Here is a 22,148-nt window from a genome sequence, read left to right on the forward strand (position 1 = left end):
GGATTTTGAACAAAATTGTTAAAATATAAATCGATATCTTTATTAGTATACCCAGCTTCCCTATACACGCGAATAATTTCTTTGGCTTTAGTTTCAAATTCAGCAAAAATTGGTGTTTTTAATTCCAAGTTTTTAGACTCGATGACGTCGAACGCACCATTTGTATAATAGTTCATGTCGATTCTCGATCTGGTTGTTGGCTGAAGTCCAATCACTTCATTAAGGACGTAGTCTAATTTTTTGCCATTTTCAGCCCAAGTTTCATTACAATAAGTCAACTTATCGTGAAATGTTTGCCACGATGCAATATATTCTTGCTTTATACGCTGAGTGTCAATAACTTTTTGGGAAATTTGTATTCCGGCCCATAAATTTTGACGGCGGAGAAGTAAATACGGTTCTTCAATAGCCTTTCTCAAATCGTCTTTGAGATTATTTCTTGTTGGAGCAGTACTTGCAAAGCTCTGTAATAATTTTAAATTTTATAAACACCTTATGACTGTAATTTTGTTTAATACGAACCAACGCGAGCACTAATAAGAGTATGCAGCGCATCTTTGAAAAATAAGTGTATTGAATATTTGTAGGAATTGTGTTCAATTTATATACGATTTTTAGATGAGTAAAATAAATACTCGACTATAATCAGCATATGTAACATACACTCGCATAACGGATGTCTATTATCAACATCAAGAAACCTTGAACTATAAAATTTGTTTATTGACGTAAACGCTAAATTCAAATCTAATTTTATTTATAAAACGTCACAGAGTATAAACTTCTCAAAGCACTCAACTTTTAAGCAAATTCTTAAATTTATTATACATTTGTATAATTAAGGTAATCCAGCAATGAATTAATATTTCATGGATAATTACTCGTCTTATATAAAATTGCAGAGAAGATGAAAAAAATATGTGTAGGAATGACAAATGAACATTTATTTTATTTGATTTTAATTTCCCAAGTTTGAATTCAAATTAAGTAATTTGTATTTTAATATTAATTAAATTAAATTTTTTGGCGAATAAGATGGATTTCACAATTAAACTTAACTTTTACGACTTTATTCTTGCCACTTGTGGTAAGCAGAGAAATACAGAAATGGGCCGGCTGATACCTTACACATCTCAAGTATTCATAATGCCACATATAAGTCACAATTGTCAGAATACATTTCGAATGTTAACTGCGTTTCAAATTAAAATGTTGAACTATTATAAAAAAATTGCCCTATTACCAAAAAAGAAAGCACATTTTTAGAGATAAAATATTATAAAATACTTGTATATAATATATCTTTCTGTATTCAAATTATTTTGAAATTTATTTTATTATAAATCATCTTTAAGGTATTTCAACAATTTATCGAAGTATTTATTGGGAATTGCAAGAAAATTGTTAAAATATAAATCGATATCTTTATTAGTATACCCAGCTTCCCTATACACGCGAATAATTTCATTGGCTTTAGTTGCAAATTCAGTATAAATTGGTATTTTTAATTCCTCGTTTTCAGACGCGATGACGTCGAAGGCACCATTTGAATAATAGTTTAGTTCACGTTTTGGCTCAAGGTCATGAGCTTCATTATCAACGAAGCCTAAGTTTTGGCCATTTTCAGCCCAAGTTTCATTCCAGTAAGACAGCTTATCATGAAATGTTTGCCACTTTGCAATATATTTTTGCTTTATACGCTGACTGTCAATAACTTTTTGGCAAAGCTGTATTACGCTTCTTAAATTTTGACGGCGGATAAGTGAATCCGTTTCTTCAGCAGCTTTTCTCAAATCGTCTTTGAGATTATTTCTTGTTGGAGCAGTACTCACGAAGCTCTGTAGAAATATTAAGTTTTATAAACACCTTCTTATTTTAGTTTACGTTTTAGACTACCAACCAAAGCTACGAGAACCAATACGAGTATGCAGCGCATCTTGTTAAAATTATTGTAGTCAATATTTGGAGGAATTTTGCTCAGTTTATATACGATTTGCATAGCTGTGCGAAATACATTTGCAACTATAATCAGCATATGTACATTCGCATTACGGATGTCTATTATCAGAATCAACAAACCTTGAATATAATTTTTGTTTCTTGACGTAAGCCCTAAATTCAAAACTGATTTTATTTATGAAAAATAACAAAAGCCACCAGCTTCTACGAAAAAAACATATTTTATTTCTTTAAATCTATTATAAATCTTATATAAATAATTTAAATTAAAAACACCTACTACATTGTTCTGCATTGTTTGTTTATTCTTAAACCTTTTTTGAATTAAGAACTAAGAGTATTGAGCAATGCAAAAAATTCGCGCACACGATGTTGAAGAAAACTATTAGACAATTCATCTAACTATGCATTAGTATGTCCAGCTTTCTTATACAAACGAATAATTTCGGTTTCTCGAGTATGGAAATCATCAAACATTTGCTTCCTCATTTCTATATTTATGTCTATTATCAACATCAAGAGACCTTGAACTTTATAATATATTTATTGACGTAAGTACAAAATTTATTTTATTTTTGAAAAATAAAAAACATAAAATTAAATACCCGATGTCCTCGAGGTCCGAGGTTATACGTTTAATAGATTGCTATATTCAAATTATATATTGTTTAAATACTTTTCAAAATTATCGCTTCTTTGTGTTACTTTTAAATCTGTTTTAATACAAATTTAAGGTAAATTTCAGAGTTAGCTGCTCAAAAATTTGAAAATTATTCTCATACATTCTATCATGCTTGCAATTTTAAAACATTTTGAAAATAATTGAAAATCATTATACCTTCGGGTTGTGTAATTTTACCCATTTTATATTTGAGTTTTATAGATGATGAATGTAAATATACTCATATCATCACTATTAGTATACAATTCGCATGTTAACAGCGTACAAAATTTAGCTTTGAACTTCTACACAAAATACGTTTATGAATATAACACCTAATTAAAATAATAATGCATTTTATTGAATAGAAAACATTATAGAATACATAAAATTTACAAAAAATTTCTTGCTTTCTTGAAGTTATTTGGAAACTAATTTTTTATTTTTTTATTAATTAAGGTATGACAACAAATTAAGAAAGTAGCTATCTGGATATTTAACAAATAGGTTATATTTGTTATCTAACTCTTTATCAGTATACCCAGCTTTTTTAGATAAGCGAATCATTGCATTCGCTTTAGTTATGAATTCAGCATAAAGTTGTGATGTCACTTCTTTGTACTTAGATTCAATCGCGTCGTAGGCACCATTTGTATAATAGTTTCGTTCACTCCTAGAAACCATTCTTGGTACAAGGTCGGGGACGTATAATTCGTCGGAGTCAAAGTTTTTGCCATTTTCAGCCCAAGTTTCATTATAATAAACCAACCTATCATGAAGTGTTTGCCAATTCGAAATATCCCTTTGTCTTATAAGCCGTCTGTCAATTACTTTTTGGGAAAGTACTATTGACGTTTTTATATTTTCACGAAGGATAAGTAACTCGGTCTCCTTTGCAGCCTTTCTCAAATCATCTTTGAGAGTATTTGTTGTTGGAGCAGTACTTGCAAGGCTCTGAAATAATTGTGGGCTGTATAAACAACTTGTGACTGTAGTTTTTATTTTTTCAATACGAACCAAGAGCGCGAGAACAAGAACGAATATGCAACGCATCTTCTAAAAATGATTGTAGTGAATATTTGGAGGTATTTTGCTCAATTTATATACGATTTACTTAGATGTGTGAAATAAATATGTGACTATTATCAGCGCGCATTCGTATGTCTATTATTATAAACATGAATCCTTGAACTATAAACTCTAAATGCATTTTAGACTCGCGTATGTTTATGAAATATAGCCTATAAACCTATATATAAAGTTATTTGTCCTAATAGATGTTTTGTAGCTAACTATGAAACTACAGAGTAAACGGCAGCAGCTATAAAGTTCATTCAAGCTATTATTCAATCTCTCTGAGATTATTTATTGTAAAAGCAGTACTCGCGAAACTCTGTAAAAGTTTTTAGTTATCTTAACCGTAACACTAACTGTTAAACTGTTAATATAGTAACCACGAACCCCCGAATATGCAGCGGATCTTCCAAATCTGCTTTTAAGGTGTACTAAATATTTGTTGACTTTTTGCACAAAAATTAGGCAGCTTCAAAGACAATTTTATGTTGATAATATTTACATATACCAGCTTACAATTCGCGTGATAACTATTTGTTGTCAACACCATAAAGCCTTGAACTTCAACATTTATTTATTTACTATGAAAGTCAAAATTATTTTCATTTTTGACAGTCATTAAAGAAAAATTTAAGTACTGATTATACGAGTATACAATTTTCTAAGGTTACTAATATAATATATAACTAAAAACAATACATAATTTTCGAGCCTCACAAATAATTGGGCTACTGTGTCTAATGTCCAATTCTATTCAAAAATAATTTATTAATTGATGATTGGTGACTAACTACAACGTAAACGACTACACCTAGAAAGTTAATTCAACCTATTATATAAACTTTTCATCAACTTCTCTCAAATCTCTCTGAGATTATTGATTGTTGGAGGAATACTCGCGAAACTCTGTAAATATTTGTTGTTATCTAAACACCATGTAAGTGTATTTTATTTAGAAATCAATTAATTACTGTTCATAACTTGAATGCTTTATTTTGTTTAATGTAAAAAAGTACCCATTTTTTAAAAGTGTTAAAAATGTTTTTTCCCTTAAAATAAGTTGAATAACAGTTTATATTTAAAGATTTCTTATATGCCCAGAATATGATCAGACACTTCGTTTATCTATTAAATACTTCCAATCAACTGAGTGTCAATACATAGCGATTTCACTATGCTCTCATATTGGTTTGTGTTGTGTGTGTATTTAGCTTATATGTTAAGTCAAAGCACGTAGCGTAAACTTGGCAATAAATCCTGAAAACCCCTTAGTCCCATCACTCTATCTTACCATCTCTATCTGTGTATCTGCTGTGTTCGCTCTGTTTCCATTGCAAACAAACAGCCCGTTTGCGCTACACGTGGCGTATTAACAATATCGACATGGGCAAACAAGCCCTAAGGGTTGACTGGGGGAAAGTAATTTACACTTTTCCAAACTTTGAGCTTAAGCTTGAATTTTTTGTATAAATTTTCTTCTTGCGCCTTTACTCTCTTTGCAGTCAAATTAAACCATTCAAAGGGGCGGAGGACGACAAAAATTAACACAAATGTATCATAAACTGACATATCTCGAGCAACCCTCACAACACCAACACCAACAAGAACAACAACAGCAACAGCGACGACAAGGACACGTGTTAAAAGGCTGTTATCCGTTGCCGTTATCGGTGAAACAGTGAATCAGTATGCCGAACCTTCATCATGTTGACTATAATCGGAAATATTCCGCAACGGAAACGATACAGGTAAGTGAATGCTTGCTCCGACCATTTTTTCACATTTATTTTGGCCAATCGCCAAGTTTGATGGCATTTAAAATTCAACTTGAGTGCGGTAATTAAAAATAAGATATTTCGTTTATTTACGAGCTACCTTCCTTTGCGGCACGCGACCAAAACTGGGCGGCATTTAGCGTTTTCCCTTTTTTCCTATTTTCCCCCATTTGCTATACCAAAACTCATGTCCATTTCTCGAATTTTCACACCCAGAAACGAAGGTTTTCGGTTTGCCTTTGACTACGTCTTGATTGATGCGCGCGTTCTGTTGTCTGAGCAGTTCAGCAAATTAATTGAAGAGTTTCTAGCCCCACTTTACTTCTTCATCCTCTGCCTGAACACGCCCCTTTGGCCCGCTAATTGCTGTCATAAATTTGTACTCAACTTGTAGATGGTTACATTCTTTTGGGCCACACAGAAAGAGTGCAATGTGCGGGTAACTTAATTGCTTAATCGGGTGTATGAGATGTGTCAATAGATATGCCATTGTGTGTGAGTTGACACCATATTTATCGACCATTTTTTAAACAATTTGATAACTGACTAAACACATTTAGTTATGATTAGCTAAAGGTATATTTCAGAGATGTATTAAAAGAAGATCAATAATATGCAACTATTATTTCATAGATATTGCCTTGTTATATGCATGCGCAATAAATTAAAAGGAGCTAAATGTCAGTTTGTTTGCACATTGCGATAGCTTGAGAGTATCTGCAAGTCGTGATTTTAACATTATCGCTTGATGCTGACTTTCATGTTGTTTCAGCTTTCGGCGTTCCCATGTTAATTTTTTGTTATTGTATGTTTTATTTCTTGTTTTTGCACTTACAATCACAAAAAAAAAACGAAGCAAATAAAACAGAACGCGTCGGCAAAGTTTGCTGCTGCTGTTAGCCGGGCTTTGTTTTTGCTTTCTGTTGCATACAAAACGTCGCTTCCGCATGCCAGAGTCGGAGTCGGAGTCGGAGTAGTGTGTATGTATGTATGTATTTGTGTCTAGGTCCCGGCTACGAATGGAACTTGATTAAGTAGTTTCCGCGTGTTTTTATTTGCACAATAAAAGCATAAAATTTTTGCCGAGTTTGTTGCCCGTTTATTAAAGCTGACAAAAAGCACCATGGCAAAAAGTGTGAAGTGGACGATTTTTTGTGCGGCAAACACGGCGTCATGACGTCTCTGAGCTCTTGCCTCCCTACTCTAGGAATTCCGGAGTCCGGACTGAGGCAAGAACAACCCTGTGGCAAAATGCTAGACATGCTGTTGCTATTTAAGCCGCTATTTTTATGGCTTTTGTCGGAATGATGGCGTTATGACTCTATTGTGACATGGCGCCGACGTGGCATAGTTAAAACTCCATTTACGTGTTTTTTCTTTTTTTTGGCCAAGAGAGATAAAACTTTACTCGGATGCAGTTTTGAATGCGGCTACGTATACTCTCAAATTTACATCAAATAAGTGTAGTTAATTTATTGAGTACTAGATAATTATAGTTTCAATATAACGTTGCCTGCAACTCGTGATAGTGTTATGAAATTTTCAATATGTAATCATTTTAAATTCTATGATACACATATAAAATAATTTTAATATTAAAATATATAATTGAAATACATGTCTAATTTATATACTTGTTGTCAGTTTTGCTTAATATTTAAACTATTATTATATTTAAATATAGGCTTTAATATATTTATGTTTTTTTTTGTCTGATGCGAAATCTCACAAAAATGTTGCTTTGATTAATTTTACTTAATATTTAAAAAATCGTTGGTTTGCTTTAAGCTGATTCCTGTTTCCTCAAAGGCGCAATGAAAATGTTAACAATTTTCAATGGTTTGAGTATTTGTGATGTTTTTGCGTGTACTTTCTGGACTGTCATAAGTATTAGAGCCATATGGCGCCTCCAGACGCAGCCCATTAAAAATGATTGCCAAATGCCGCTACACGAGTCCTGGCAAAAGCAACAAGAATCTCTTGCCCCTGAACACTGAACACTGAACGCTGTGTGTAAAGTAATTTCACTTTTCGTCGCATATGCTGCTTCGCAACCTTTTCTGGCCTAGCAAAAAAGTTATACTCTCTTGTTGTTGTTGTTGCTTTTTATTTTTGGCAAAACAAACAACATAAATATGGATTTCTCATTAAAATGCCAAAGTTACGCCGGAGCTGAGGCTGCCGGCACGTTCAGATTGCCGGGTTCATTTGCAGAAGTTCAGCGCCGGCGCAGTAGTCTCTCTCTTTTGCTCTCCCTCTTTGTGTCTCTTTATCTCTCTGCTTCTCTCTGTGTTGCTGTCTGCCTTTGTCGTCGCGACGTTGCTGTCAATGTCAATGTCGGTGGAAATACGCTCTCTCTTTATGGTGCTCTCCGTTTGCGAGTCACGTGCTGCTGTTCCATTGAAGGAATTTCATTGCCTGTTTGCCGGTTTATTCGACCTCCCTCTGCTCAGCCCCCGCTGTCGTCACCATCGTTCTTAACACTCCAGCACGACAATGTGACGCATTTGTCATGAAACGGATTTCCGGTATTCGCCGTCTTTGTGCCCGAGTCTCTTGCTGGGCCATTGGGGGGAAGCTCTGCCTACAACACTCTTGACTTTAAGGCGAGTTTGGGAAGAAAGCAGTGCAGTAGATGGGGCCGAGTTCAGGCACTTGCCCTCTGCCTACAAGTTGTTCAATCTTTTATGACAATGGCACGAGCAAAAAAAATATATATAAGAATAGACAAAAAAAAATGTTCCTTATGCCCTGCCGCAAAAGTGGCTATTTAGCATTTTAGAGTAGGCGACTCCAAGGCACCCTCCCTATATTCCTTACATATTTTAGCAGTCAAATTGTCTCTCTGTTATTCCTTGCTGTTGTTGCATGAATTTTTCATTAATTTCATTAGATTGTCGAAGCGATGGGAATTTTAATCAACGCTTTCATTTTGTATAAATATGCAACGAAACTTGACAATGATAATAGTTAATGAGCATTTTTGCTTGTTAAAATGTGCTTGAGCAGTGACAATCAATGAGAAGGGATGAAAACTATTTTGTTAAAGTAAATTGCTTTGCACAGCCGAAATTTCTGAATATGGACGGCACTTTGGCGGCAATTTGAGACGATTTCAGTTAATAGACTGACAGTTGTTTTAATACTGTGTGTGTGCGAAGATATTGCGGGGATATTATGTGAATAGTTAAATAGCCCAAGAAAGGGTACTTTAAGTGCTGATGTCACAACCTTAAGCTATTATTAGTGTGGTCCCTTTGTGCACATAATAACTAAAGTTTTAATAGGCCTTATAACTCGTTAAGTATTTAGTCGCTTTTGCATATCAACTAATGATGATTTTTTGTAATAGCTATTTTTGGGGTCGTCTGTTAGGATTAGAGAGTATGAGTATATACATAAATTAGTTCATTTTGTCTATTATGGATATTGTTAATATGATTCTAGCGCATTGCGTGTTACAAATATAAGGAAATTTCTATCATTCTTAAATTCTTAAAGAATTTTCATGGATAGTAGTAAAATAATTTGAATATGCTTGAATGTGCTGAATGTTAAATAAATTTTTATATATAATAATATATGTTCTCAAGTTGTCCTTAAGCTGAATTATAAGTAGCTCGTGAATATATTTTATATTTCAAAGATCCTCGATTATTTTTAAAGATTGACATTATTCACTGTGGCTACGATTTAATTGATCTCAAATTACTCTTAGCTTTTAAATTTTAATTTGAAACATTTGCATTTTGTATTTAGATTACGTAAAAGATAAATGACAATAGAATACGAGAATCAAATTTTAGGTAAGATTACAAAGAAAAGAGTGTAGCTGAAAATTATGCAACATTTTTTCATACATTTAGCTTGTAATTCACAAGTGGTTCTAGTACTTCTTTGCTTTGATCCTTGCATCTGATTTGATGAAGTTATCTTTGCGCAGAGGCGATATCGTAACCAATGAAGTTCTACTGAGGTGCGATTATTGCTAGTTGAAAACTTTAACCAATACCCCGCCATGAGGACGTGAAATACCGTCCGCTACGGCAATTTTTGGAAGCCCGAGAGGGCTAACTAATTAATCAATTGATAATTAAGTAAGAATTTCGAAGAATGTTCAGCGCGTGACAGTCAAGTTGTTTAGTATTTTATATTTTCTTTATATATAGGTTTATATGTCTCATTAACATACGCGCAAATATAAAATGCATTTAGAGTTTAGCGTTTACGTCAATAAACAAATTTTATAGTTCAAGGTTTCATGTTTATGATAATAGACATTCGTGATGCGAATGCGCGCTGATAATAGTCACATATTTATTTCACACATCTGAGAAAATCGTATATAAATTGAGCAAAACACCTCCAAGTATTCACTAAAATCATTTTTAGAAGATGCGTTGCATATTCGTAATTGTTCTGCTAGCTTTGGTTGGTACTTTGAAAAAATACTACAGTAACAAGGTTTTTATAAAACATAAAATTATTACAGAGCTTCGTGAGTACTGCTCCAACAAGAAATAATCTCAGGATAAACGTATATTTTTAAAATGCCAAATACTATTTTGCCAAAGTGCAGTTGAGAATAAGAATAATACGCAAACGGTTATTGAAAAGATGCAAATCTTACTAGATAAGTTTGTTTATTGGGACGAAACTTGGCCTACAAGCGTCAGTGAAATAGACTACGGTAAAATTGAAAAAAGCCTTTTTCCCGAGAAGCCAAGTTCGGACACTTTAAAGTCTTATGTAAATGGTGACTTGCACGTGATCATGTTAAATTGCCAAGAATTGACAAAACAAATGATTGATGGTTTCAAAACTCGAGCTACCGAAATTATTCGTTTTTATAGAGAAGCTGGATATACTGATAACGAGTTAGATGAATGGTATAATAGTTTTCTTGAAAATCGAGTGCGCGTATTTGGATTGCTAAACTATCTTCAACGTCCAAAAGCAAAATAAAATAAAGAAAACAATTAAAAAAAGTAATAATATGAATGTATTTAATTACTACAATTGTCTTGTATTTTCATTTACTTTATTAAAATATTGCGCTCAGTCAATTTAGTTAAATTTCAGATTTTTAGAATAATCGATAGCGCATGTATAGCTCGATTTAGGTATACAATACTGATGATGTATCACATGAAACAGGAGACATGCCGATGTCCCGAAGATTTAAGACTCGTCAGAGTCTTGACACAAATATGAAACTAGAGCCACTTATATTATATTACTCGCATTTTCTGTGAAGCTAAGAATACTATTTGAAGCAAAAAATAGTTTCGATATAAATATAGATGAGGTCAGAAAACTTAATTGGTTATCTTCATAAATAAAACAATAAATTATGTCATAATTGTATTCTATTCCATAAAAAAAATTATTTTCTGATTTAACGTATATGTCACTTAATTTGTTCATAATAGTCAGAATAGTACGCTGATATACAGACATAGTTACGTTTAGGTTTTCGATATCTTAACATTTCGACAATCAAATTATATATTGAGTAAAAGGCAACAAAATATTTCCAAAGCTAGATAATATAAGCCTATTAAAAACATCAATGTTAACTAAGTATGCTAAGTTAATAATAAATTAGTTGGGAGTAATTTTTAAAATTTCCAGAAGCTATCTGAAAACTTAAAATTTGTATTAAAAACATTTCAAAATACTAAAAATTAAGAATATGAAACACTATTTGTACAATTTATGATAGATTTAAAAATATAAATATATTTTACGTAGAAGTTGATGACTTTTATTATTTTTCATAAATAAAATCAGTTTTGAAATTGGGGCTTACGTCAATAAACAAATTTTAGAGTTCAAGGTTTCATGATGTTGCATACATAATGGTGCGTTCCAGACATTTTTGAATCCGTAAAGCGAATGTACATCGACATTTCACATATCTATGCTGAGTATGTTTTTGTCATAGTTTCGAACAAAAAACGTATTTCACACAGCTATGCAAATCGTATATAAACTGAGCCAAATTCCTCCAAATGTTGACTACAATAATTTTAACAAGATGCGCTGCATACTCGTATTGGTTCTTGTTGCTTTGGTTGGTAGTCTAAAACAAACAAAAAACAAGGTTTTTTTAAAACTTAAAATGATTACAGAGCTTCGTTAGTTCTGCTCCAACAAGAAATAATCTCAGAGAGGATTTGAGAAAGCTCGCTGATGAGACTTCATTATTGAATGAGTGTGTAACTTTAAAATGCCGAATACTATTTTGTCAAAAAGCAGTTGATAATAAGAATAATAAGCAAACGGATATTGAGAAGGTGCAAATGTTGCTGAATAAGTTAGTTTATTGGGATGAAAGTTGGCCCAAACATGCCAATGAAATCGACTACGAAAAAATTGAAGAAAGCACTAGCCTTTTTACCGAGAAAACAAGTTTGGACACTATGAACAATTTGGTAAATGGTGACATATTCGAAATCACATCAAAATGCGGTGAATTAAACAATCAAATGCTTGATAGATTCGAAGCTAGAGCTACTGAAATTATTCGTTCTTATAGGGAAGCTGGATATACTGATGACGAGATAGATGAATGGTATAATAGGTTTCTTAAATATCGTGAACTCGAAATTTTTGCATTGCTAAACTATCGAAGTTCTTAAAAGACAAAACGTATTAAAATAAAGCAAAAAATTAAAATAAGTAATTATATGGATGTTGTTGGATTGTCTAGTATTTTCATTTAGTTTATTTGTTATGTTGCGCTCAGTCAATTTAGTTAAATTTCAGATCGAGACATTGATAATATATAATAATATATGTACGTAACATATACAAGAATTTGTGACATTTAGGTATACAAATTGGAGAAGACAATTATTTTCAGAGAACTCATGTATCACTTGGAGGAGAGCTGCCGATGTTGCGAAGATTTGAGACTCGCCAGAGTCTTGACATACTATATATATGAAACTAGAGCGTTTCTTGTACGTAACATATACACAGTCGAGTTCTCGACTGTGACATTTAGGTATACAAATTGGAGAAGACAATTATTTTCAGAGAACTAAGACCCCCAGTAAGTAGGCTCATGTATCACTTGGAGGAGAGCTGCCGATGTTGCGAAGATTTGAGACTCGCCAGAGTCTTGACTCTACTCTTATAAATATGAAACTAGAGCGTTATATATACTTGTGAATGCCTCCTTCTACTGAGAAATTTCTTGCCGGCACAAAAAATACCTTCTACCCTATGTTCGGTATACTTGTAAATATAGATGGCGGCGGAAAGCTTGGTTGGTTATCTTCATAAATAAAACAATAAATGATTGTATTGTATTCCATAAAGATAATTATTTTCTGATTTAGCGTCTATGTCACATTTGTTGATTATAGTCAGAATAGTATGATGATAATACTATTCATTTAACATTTTAACATTTCGACAATTAAATAACTTATATGTATATTTAGCAAAAGGTATCCAAATATTTCCAATCGCTAAAAGCTAGAGTAGGCTTATAATAAAGGCAGCAATGTTAACTAAGTATACTAAGTTAATAATAAATTAGTTGGGAGTAATTTTTAAAATTTCCAAAAGCTATCTGAAAACTTAAAATTTGTATTAAAAGCATCATTCGGATCAATTCGAGTTGATCGTGTCGTTGACGACATGAAATGAGCATTACGAATGCATGTACAATAACAATATCTATGCGAGATTCTTGAAGCTAGTTGTTGTTGCTTCTTTTTTTTTGTCTTCGCACATTTCATCTGTGCAGGAAAAGTACCTTTTGCTGCGCGCATGAGTAAAATCATACGAGTTGATTTTTGTGAGTTGAGTGCTATTCTTGTTCAAAAAAAAATGATTGTTGAACCGAATGAGTAGCGCCCGAACGATTTGGAGTGAAACAAAAAATCGCTCGCACCCGAGTGGATTTAAAATCTACAACGAAAATGTGAGCGCATGCAAGTTTGATCGGCTGATCCGAACAGTGTGATTATTCGGCTGTTGAGCGCGTACGAATTTTTTTCATTCACCCGAAGCCGTTCTCTGATTGCAAATGTATTTCGCACAGCTGTGCAAATCGTATATAAACTGAGCAAAATTCCTCCAAATATTGACTACAATAATTTTAACAAGATGCGCTGCATACTCGTATTGGTTCTTGTTGCTTTGGTTGGTAGTCTAAAACAAAAACTACAGTAAGAAGGTGTTTATAAAACTTAATATTTTTACAGAAGTTCGAGAGTTCTGCTCCAACAAGAAATAATATCCAAGAAGATTTGACAAAGCTTGCTAACGAGACTACAATATTGTATGAGCGTGCAATTTTAAAATGCCACATAATATTTTGTCCAAAAGCAGTTGCCAATAAGAATAATAAGCAAACGGATATTGAGAAGGTACAAATGTTACTGAATAAGTTAGTTAATTCGGATGAAACTTGGCCCAAAAACGCTAATAAACTCGATTCCGAAAAAATTGAAGGCATCACTAACATTTTTGAATTGAAACCAAATGGTGACATTTTGAACAATTTGGTAAATGGTGAATGGTCTGAAATCAACTTAAAATGCGATGAATTAAGAACACAAGTACTTGATGAATTCGAAGCTAGAGCTACTGAAATTATTCTTTCTTATAGAGAAGCTGGATATACTGATGCTAAAATGGATGAATGGTATAATAAATTTCTTAAAAATCGTGAATCCGAAATTTTTGCATTGCTATATTAGTTCTTAAAAGACAAAACGTTTTAAAATAAAGCAAACAATCAAAAAAAGCCATAATATGGATGTTTTTAATTACTACAATTGTCTAGTATTTTCATTTACTTTACTAAAATGTTTCTCTCAGTCAGAATTTGTGGCATTTAGGTATACAAATTGGAGAAGACAATTGTCTTAAAAGAACTCATGTATCACTTGGAGGAGAGCTACCGATGTCGCGAAGATTTGAGACTCGCCAGAGACTTGACGTTAATCTGAAACTAGAGCCACTCATATTATTCGTGTTTCTTGTGAAACTGAGAATAATATTTGAAATTAAAAACAAGTTCGATATAAATATATATGCCGATGGAAGACTTGGTTGGTTATCTTCATAAATAAAACAATAAATGATGACATAATTGTATTCCATAAAGATAATTATTTTCGGATTTAGCGTCTATGTCACATTTGATGATTATAGTCAGAATAGTATGCTGATAATACTATTCATTTAACATTTTATATGTATGTATATTTAGCAAAATGTATCTAAATATTTCCAATCGTTAAAAGCTAGGCTAAAATATTATTTAAAATGATCGAGAAGCAACAAGTTAACAATAATTCGAAGAATTAAATGCTGATTTAGAATAACAATGTTTTTCTGAATTTAAAACTGGGATTCTCGAGAGAAGCTAAACATATTGATGAAGAGCTTAATGACATTTATTAGATTTCATCAATACTAATTTAATTAAACGAGCGAACTTTACTGATTATATCAATGGTACGCCATGCTTAATGAGTAAACACAATATTCCCTGATTTAAAGCTTAACTATCTCTTTTATCTTTTAAAAGTAATTGTTGCTCGACAACAAGCTATATATATATAATTTTATAATTTTAAAATGACTGTAATTAACAAATAAAATTAATTATTGCTTCTCGTTTTCTTAAATCGTAAATTACTAAAGTTTATCAATGGATATCTCGCAAAACTAAAGTCTCTTTTTTTTACCGAAGACAATACAAACAAAAGATTATCATAATTTGGTGTGTGTTAAGGCTTTATCAAATTCCCAAGGTGCTGTAATGACATTAAAAGGGTTCGAGCATTAGACAAATTAAACTTAATGTTAACTGCTTGGAATAAATGGGTTGGGTAATGACAACTCGCCTGCACAGTTAAGGGCAATTACAATAACACAAACACGGCATGGAGACATTGAACAGTGAGAATGGTCTGACAACCCCCAAAAAAAACAGACAACAGACAAACGGAATGCCAACCTGACCAAAAATTACGGCCGCAATTTATGTTTATGTGAGTTGAAAGTTGTACGGGATGCCTTTGGATTTTTATTATAGTTCAAGTTCGACGTTTAAGGCTAGAGCAAAGTTTTGGCTAGCATGTAAATTTACTGTTCTAGTCAACAAAACTTGAGCCTTTTTATGGGCTCGGGACTCCAGAAAATGCCAAAAACGAAAACACAGAAAACGAGAAACGAAAAAAAGGTAAAGCAAAGCCATTGAGAATTATAGTATGTGTGTTTGTCTCATCTCAGTGAGGCGAAACGTTGGTCAGACTTGACTGCGCTTTATGAACTAACCAAATGTAATACGAACCCTGACCCTAGACTCGCCCATCGTACCCCGACCAAACTTTACTTGTAGCAACATAATTCATTTTATTATGCCCGGCATAGCCTACTTTCAGAGGCATTTGCATGCCGGGCATGTAGAGAGTGTCGCACTGATTTGATTCTTACGCCATTATCCTAGGGGATTCGTTCATCTAATTTATGTTTTATTTATGCAGCAATATTGACGAAGAAGGCGAAGCAGCGAGTAAGAGACCAGGAAACCCATAAAAATAATTCAATTAAAATGAAAAGAAATAAAGGCGATTGACTTTAAATTTGCCGACATGCTAAGGCCAAGTCATTTTGATGACATACAACTGGGCTTGAGGGATTTCCACAATGTTATTAGTTATTTTAGAAAGATTGTCGTCTTTGTATGAAATGTATATATTTTTAATTGTCGTCTAGTTCAATAGAAATTAGGTCAAGTTCAATTAATCTCATGTTAGTCATATTTGTTTTTACTTAACCTTGAAAACATTCCGTCTAATCTCATTACGTTTAATCAAAAATAACGTCACAAGTCACGACCCATAAATAAGCATTTAAAATTGACGTCAGAATTGCTAATGCTGCGACAGATCTAATTTTAGCAGAGATGTCTGGAAGGTCATCACGCCATTTGCTCATACTTGATAATGTATTATTAAACGGCCCGGCGACGATTGTTGCCAGGCACAACCCAAAAAATTTAATTTAGACTCATTAGAGTGCTCCTTTCCACGGAAATCTTTAGTAAAAGGCGAAAGATTTATTCGACAGCTGAAAAGAAGCCAGAGTAACTACAACACCTTAACCGCTAGGAAACTACCAATGTCACGCCATAACTGATTGTGAATTCTAGGGGTATGATTTCAAAATGCATTACTTCTGGATGCAATTGACAACCGTTCAAGAAATCGTTTATCAACGTACTATGGAAAAACAAATAATGTCGCAGCGGCTCGGATCAACTATGCAATAATTTTAATTAAAATTCAATTGTATTGGATTGATATTTATTGAGTGTGTGTTTAATTTCGCATATTCGCATCTAACATATACAACTATTAAGAAACTGGTTCAATTGAGGTCAGCTAGTACTCGGTCATGTGAGTCTTAGCAGTAACAAACCTTTTGCTATTAAGTTTACAATGAATTCAAAAACAAGCTGAAGGTAATGATCGAATAAGATATATATCCTGCCACTCAAACGTTTTTGGGAATACAAAGATTCAAAGAAATCTTGTGCTAATTTGTTTACTGGTTGATTCATTATTACTAGAAATTCATTGAAGGAAGCCGTAATCTTATTGATGCTTTAAAGATAATCTAGAATTTTCCGAATAAAGTATGTTTATAAATCAGTTGTGATGCCGGATCCCAATGCTCGGTTATCTCTTCCTCCCAAAGAAGAGTCCTATTATCTCCTATAATTGCCCATCATTGACTTTGCCAATTATGAAGTTACATTTAATTTCTTCAAATATGTTAATAGTAAGTCTTGTCGGTTTTCCTAAGATACAATACTTCGGTGGTTTCTTTGTCTTTTTCAGGAAATGGTGATAAATTGAAAAGTTCCCTACACAACAAAGTGACTGAAATGACCAATGAATCGTTCTCTTTTTGTACGATTTTAGCATCAGTCCTAATTCTTCTTCGAATCATATAATTATCATAATTGTAAATTCACATATTTTATACTTGCTTTCACTAAATGACGTAAGTCTAATGCAATAATGTGTACACTAAATCATTTACAATATTTTGAACACTTTGGTAAAGTTCGTAAAAAAAATTAATGTGTTGATGTCCAAGGTGATGCTGCAATCAAATTTGACGATAAACCAGAGACTCATCTGGTCTCATATTTATAAACTGCAATAACCGAGCGTTCTCTTTTTATAGATTCTTAACATATTGACAAATCTTCTTCATCCCTAAACAAGGCTTTAATAATAATATGTACAATAGTATTGTTGAATTATTTTACCTAGCCTTGACGTTGGTGATGGTGTGAAGTTGAATAAAGACTTACCTTTAAAGAACTACCCCTAAAGTAGTCCTGCACTTTTTTCAAGCAACATTTCTCTTCAAATTCACAAGTTGTTATAACACTCATTTGATGGAGTGATGTGAATTGACGATGTTAAAGTTATCGCTTCTCGGCCTTATGGCTAAGATCAAAGTGTAGTATCTGTTCTTATCAGCTTAACATCTGATAGTTTCTCCATTGGAGAACAACAAATGTTAAACTGATTTTTGGAATCAGACGGAGTGCTAGGAGCTTGCTCCACCTCTGTCACGGGTTGGCCCGGTATTGCAGTACCGCCGGGATTCGGCCCAACTAACTAATAAATGTAGTTATGCAATCTTTATGGCTGCTGTCTTTAGGGTTGAACGCGAGGGGCCTATAGGAAATGTGTGCATCTCCCTCTGTCTGTGTATTAAGAAATAACCCAACAGCTGAAAGGAGCACCTGTCTGTCTGTCTGTCGATGATCCGTATGAAACAATGGATCTCAGAGACTACAAGAGGTAAAACTATTGTTTTTAATGACATTCCTTGAAATTTTTGCACGCGGATCAAGTCAATTAATTAAATGTTTATTTTCAAACATTTAAGCAATATTTCAAACTTTTGGGATTATTTTTAAATTTTTGTCGGCGTTGCTATTTTCTTTTTATTCGTAATGGTTGAGAAATTAAAGGACCAATACTTGATTCAAAGAACAACATTTTAATATTTGTATTTATTACAATTTCTTTAAGTGAATTAAAATGTATAATCATTAGAAATCAAATCAACGAAATTCCCATCACAATTATTATGATTACTATCGAAAACTTTGGGTGTGTCACTACATTATTTTAAGCAGCATTAAGCAGCAATATATTATAATTTTGTATATTACAAATTCACAATTTTATCCTTAATATTAAACTTTAGATGCGATGAACCAGGGGATAAATGAAATTAACTTCAGGATTAGTTATTTTTAAGGACAAATTTGCCTCGCTTATTTCTATCTCATCCAAAAGTATTAATTTGTTTTTTATCGGAACGTGTATAATTCCAGAATTTTTCGCGGCATTTATTATTTTCAAAGCAGTAATCTTAAATGCCGCACATCGTTGCTCTACGAGTTTCATAAAATCGTCTCGCAACTTGGCATAGTCCCCATTTGAATATTGATTTAACAGTTTCAAAGAATATATAGGCAAGTTTCGTACTTCTACTAGAGAATAATCTCTAGAGACGGTAACATTCCAAGATCTTAACTTCTCGGAATACGTTTGCCAATATTCAATATCGTCTTTAGGCGCAATATGATGTGCAGCTATTGTTTCAGCTATAGCAATCAACGTTTTTATCTCATCCTTATTAACGAGTACTTGAGTGTTTTCAGCAACTTGTTTCAAATCGTTTATAAGACTGCTGGTTAGAGCAGCACCTATGCAGCTCTGCAAATTATTAAGTTAATTCAGCCACTCTTAGCTGATTAGCTTTATTAATACAGACCAGAAGGACGATAATCAATATAAATGCAGTATGCATCTTCAAAAAATTTCCAAAACAAACTAACGATTCAAATGACCGTCTACAGCTTATATAGACACCGACTGAACGACTGATCACGCTTCTATTAACGGAGAAATGTCGAAGTTAACTCTTAGTACGTCATTACTTTTATTGTTAATATCTATGTTAATTTCTTTTAGACAATGAAATGTGAATTAAATTTACAAACAAACAAGTGTATTTGTGACGAAAGCAAAGACAAAGAACCTATTAGAAATATTTCAGGCGGGAATAAATTCAAGTTATTTAAATGTCTTATGATTTTGATAAGAACCTTAGGTTTTTAGCGTCTTAACTAATATATATATGATTTCATTTAAGTGTGGTAGGTATGAACAAAATAATAAACTTACTGTTGCGTTTACTTTGGAAAAATCAAATACATCAATAAAAATTCATACGTGTCCTAAGTAAAGATGGGAAAGTTAACATGCGGTTTGATTATTCAATCAAAATTACTTTAATATAACTAAGGGAACCGGTTTCTACAATTAAAAGAAATGAATTAATATATCGAGTTGTTATAAGATTTATGTTATGGAGTAATTACCTGGCATAACTTAACAAGTTGTTGACTCAATTTTGATGCATTTATTATACATTTTAACAGATATATAAAAATTGGTACATAAAAAAATTAAGATGAGTGAAGAACATTTTATTCAACCAAATGTTTATAATTATAAGTAATGATACACATTTTACTATTGAATTTGATGAAATATTAAATTTGTATTTATTTTTAAAAGCTTAAATAAAACTACAAGTTCTTCACCAATATATTGTATATGTCATATAAAGCATCGAACTGTAACTCTTTATTTGGAGTTTTAGCTCTTTCGATCGAGGTTCGGTAGAAATCTTTTGTATTGTCGCTAAGTTTTTCAAATGACTTATTCACCACATCGACCCACTCTTGTATCAGAGCCTTAACTTCATTGTCATAAGCCTTAAATATAGCCTCGAAATCACCGTTTGTCCAAGTATTAAATTGATTTCTTGTTTCTGTAGTACCTTCTGACAAATAGGTTTTGTAAAAATCTGCTAATGGATAATTATGAGCTATCTCGTAAAGATGGTCTTCGGTAATATAACGATTCCATTTATCGGTAATCCCTTCTGCCCATTCCAGTGTCTCATTGTCAGCAATTTTATGATCCTCAATTGATTTGGCCATTGTGTATAAAGCCTTGTTTTTCATGTGATAGATACCTTTGATAGATGCGGTACCCCAACTTTTCAATACTTTAATTGTCTCGATATCTTCTTCCGTTAATGGCGGTGATCGTACGGGACTTGCATTCGAAAGGGAATTTCGAAAAACAAGGGCATACAAGAAAATAGAAAAACTGACGGCAAGCAAACGTCGCATCTTGCTTACAATATACACAACTCAAAAGACCTTAGAATCGTTCTCTATTTATACGTTTTTAGAATCGTCTAATCTATGTACATTGTACATTGTTTTCATTAAAATGACGTAGGTCTAAAATTTTGATTGAAATAACAATTTAATGTTCTCCATCAAGGTCAAGTTTTTTGCTCAATCATGATTATTTAATCAAATAGTTTTAAGTGTGTAACTTGGGAAGTGTTTCTATACTCTATTTTATATACTCTCCATAGCAGATGTTTTCACAACTACATACATAAAAACAAATATCGAGTTATCGAGTTTATGTTGAACAACAAACAAATAATCACATTAATGTCTAAAATATACATATATGTAACATATATACGTCCTAGGAATTATAAAAATAAGAAAAACATATAAAGTTGAAATTAATCATCATAAACCTTGAATGCTGTGCATATGTAAGTAAACAACGATACTTGGCAAAAAAAATTTAATTTTTACTGTTTACTGTCTTTCTAATGTGGTTGCAGTTTTCAGAACATATCATACTTTAAACATTGTACATATATTTAAATATACGTATTTATTAAAATTAAGAATTTATTAACTTGTCGTAAGAATAAGAATGTTACATAATTCTAGCAGAGATGTGTGAGATCACGTCATTTGACATAATTCATAATGTATTTATTAATTGGCCTAGCAACGATAGTCGCCAGGCACAGCACTAAAAATTCAAGTTAGACTCATTAGAGTGCTCCTTTCCACGGAAATCTTTAGTAAAAGGCGAAAGATTTATTCGACAGCTGAAAAGAAGCCAGAGTAATCACACACTGTTAACGGCAGAGACTTTAACTAAGATGCATCATAACTGATTGTGAATTCTAAGGGTTTGCATGCACATTACATCCACAAGTTCCGGAGTTACCGATACTGTGGATGTTAAACCAGCAGATCCAAGTGTGAAATAATAGGAAACCTATTATTCCGTACTCATGTCGGCAAAGTGAAGAGAAGCATCAAGATGAATAATTACAAAAAAATAAAAGAAAAGCATTTGAAGCACTTTCTCGTCAAGAGAAATTGCAGTTTGGATTCTCAAGATTATATATAAAATTTTAAATCAAAAAAATATTGCAACCAAGTTGCAATTATATGTACTTGGCATATTGTCGCCAAACAAATAGGCAATGAGTGTGGTTTTATTTGTTTTTATACCCGCTACCCATCACTTTTGCCCATCGTAGAGTTCTATCTGCAGCAATCTCATTATCATCATTCATTTCGTTTCTTCAAAGATCTTGTCGGTACCCTAATGATTTAATACATCAATGGTTTTAGATCGGACATTAATTTTAACAACAAATTGCATAAACAAAAGTATCAAGAAAAAAAAAAACATCTCGAGTCGAAAACG

At 32.6% G+C, this 22,148-nt stretch overlaps 1 protein-coding gene, 1 long non-coding RNA gene and 4 other non-coding genes across 8 annotated transcripts in view; 3 read left to right on the plus strand and 3 right to left on the minus strand.

Annotated features, from left to right (window-relative positions):
- Nucleotides 1-1,281: 1,281 nt before the first annotated feature.
- LOC127565273 (uncharacterized) lies at nt 1,282-2,165 on the minus strand. 2 transcript variants are annotated; one of them, XR_007954637.1, is made up of 3 exons: nt 2,080-2,165; nt 1,901-2,022; nt 1,282-1,838 (listed from the first exon to the last, which is right to left on the minus strand). It is a non-coding gene; the product is annotated as an uncharacterized LOC127565273 (long non-coding RNA). The 2 variants fall into 2 exon arrangements; XR_007954638.1 differs by having other exon boundaries at nt 1,283-1,838; nt 1,901-2,001; nt 2,080-2,128.
- Nucleotides 2,166-5,216: 3,051 nt separating this feature from the next.
- Nucleotides 5,217-22,148, plus strand: part of LOC117563385 (protein sickie) — a 208,510-nt gene continuing 191,578 nt past the window's right edge. Inside the window, exon 1 of one of the 2 annotated variants that reach the window (XM_034241702.2) lies at nt 5,217-5,442. In XM_034241702.2, the coding sequence (XP_034097593.2) occupies nt 5,383-5,442 (60 nt within the window). In that variant the 5' untranslated portion in view covers nt 5,217-5,382. The remainder of the gene's footprint in view (nt 5,443-22,148) is intronic. The other variant, XM_034241704.2, reaches the window with a different exon arrangement.
- On the plus strand, nt 9,401-9,540 carry LOC117566260 (U4 spliceosomal RNA). Its single transcript, XR_004571977.2, has one exon. It is a non-coding gene; the product is annotated as a U4 spliceosomal RNA (small nuclear RNA).
- LOC117566261 (U5 spliceosomal RNA) lies at nt 16,474-16,592 on the minus strand. Its single transcript, XR_004571978.1, has one exon. It is a non-coding gene; the product is annotated as a U5 spliceosomal RNA (small nuclear RNA).
- Nucleotides 17,947-18,141, plus strand: LOC117566282 (U2 spliceosomal RNA). Its single transcript, XR_004571999.2, has one exon. It is a non-coding gene; the product is annotated as a U2 spliceosomal RNA (small nuclear RNA).
- On the minus strand, nt 21,432-21,557 carry LOC117566264 (U5 spliceosomal RNA). Its single transcript, XR_004571981.1, has one exon. It is a non-coding gene; the product is annotated as a U5 spliceosomal RNA (small nuclear RNA).

Source organism: Drosophila albomicans, chromosome 2L (assembly GCF_009650485.2).
Source record: "Drosophila albomicans strain 15112-1751.03 chromosome 2L, ASM965048v2, whole genome shotgun sequence".
NCBI lineage: Eukaryota > Metazoa > Arthropoda > Insecta > Diptera > Drosophilidae > Drosophila > Drosophila albomicans.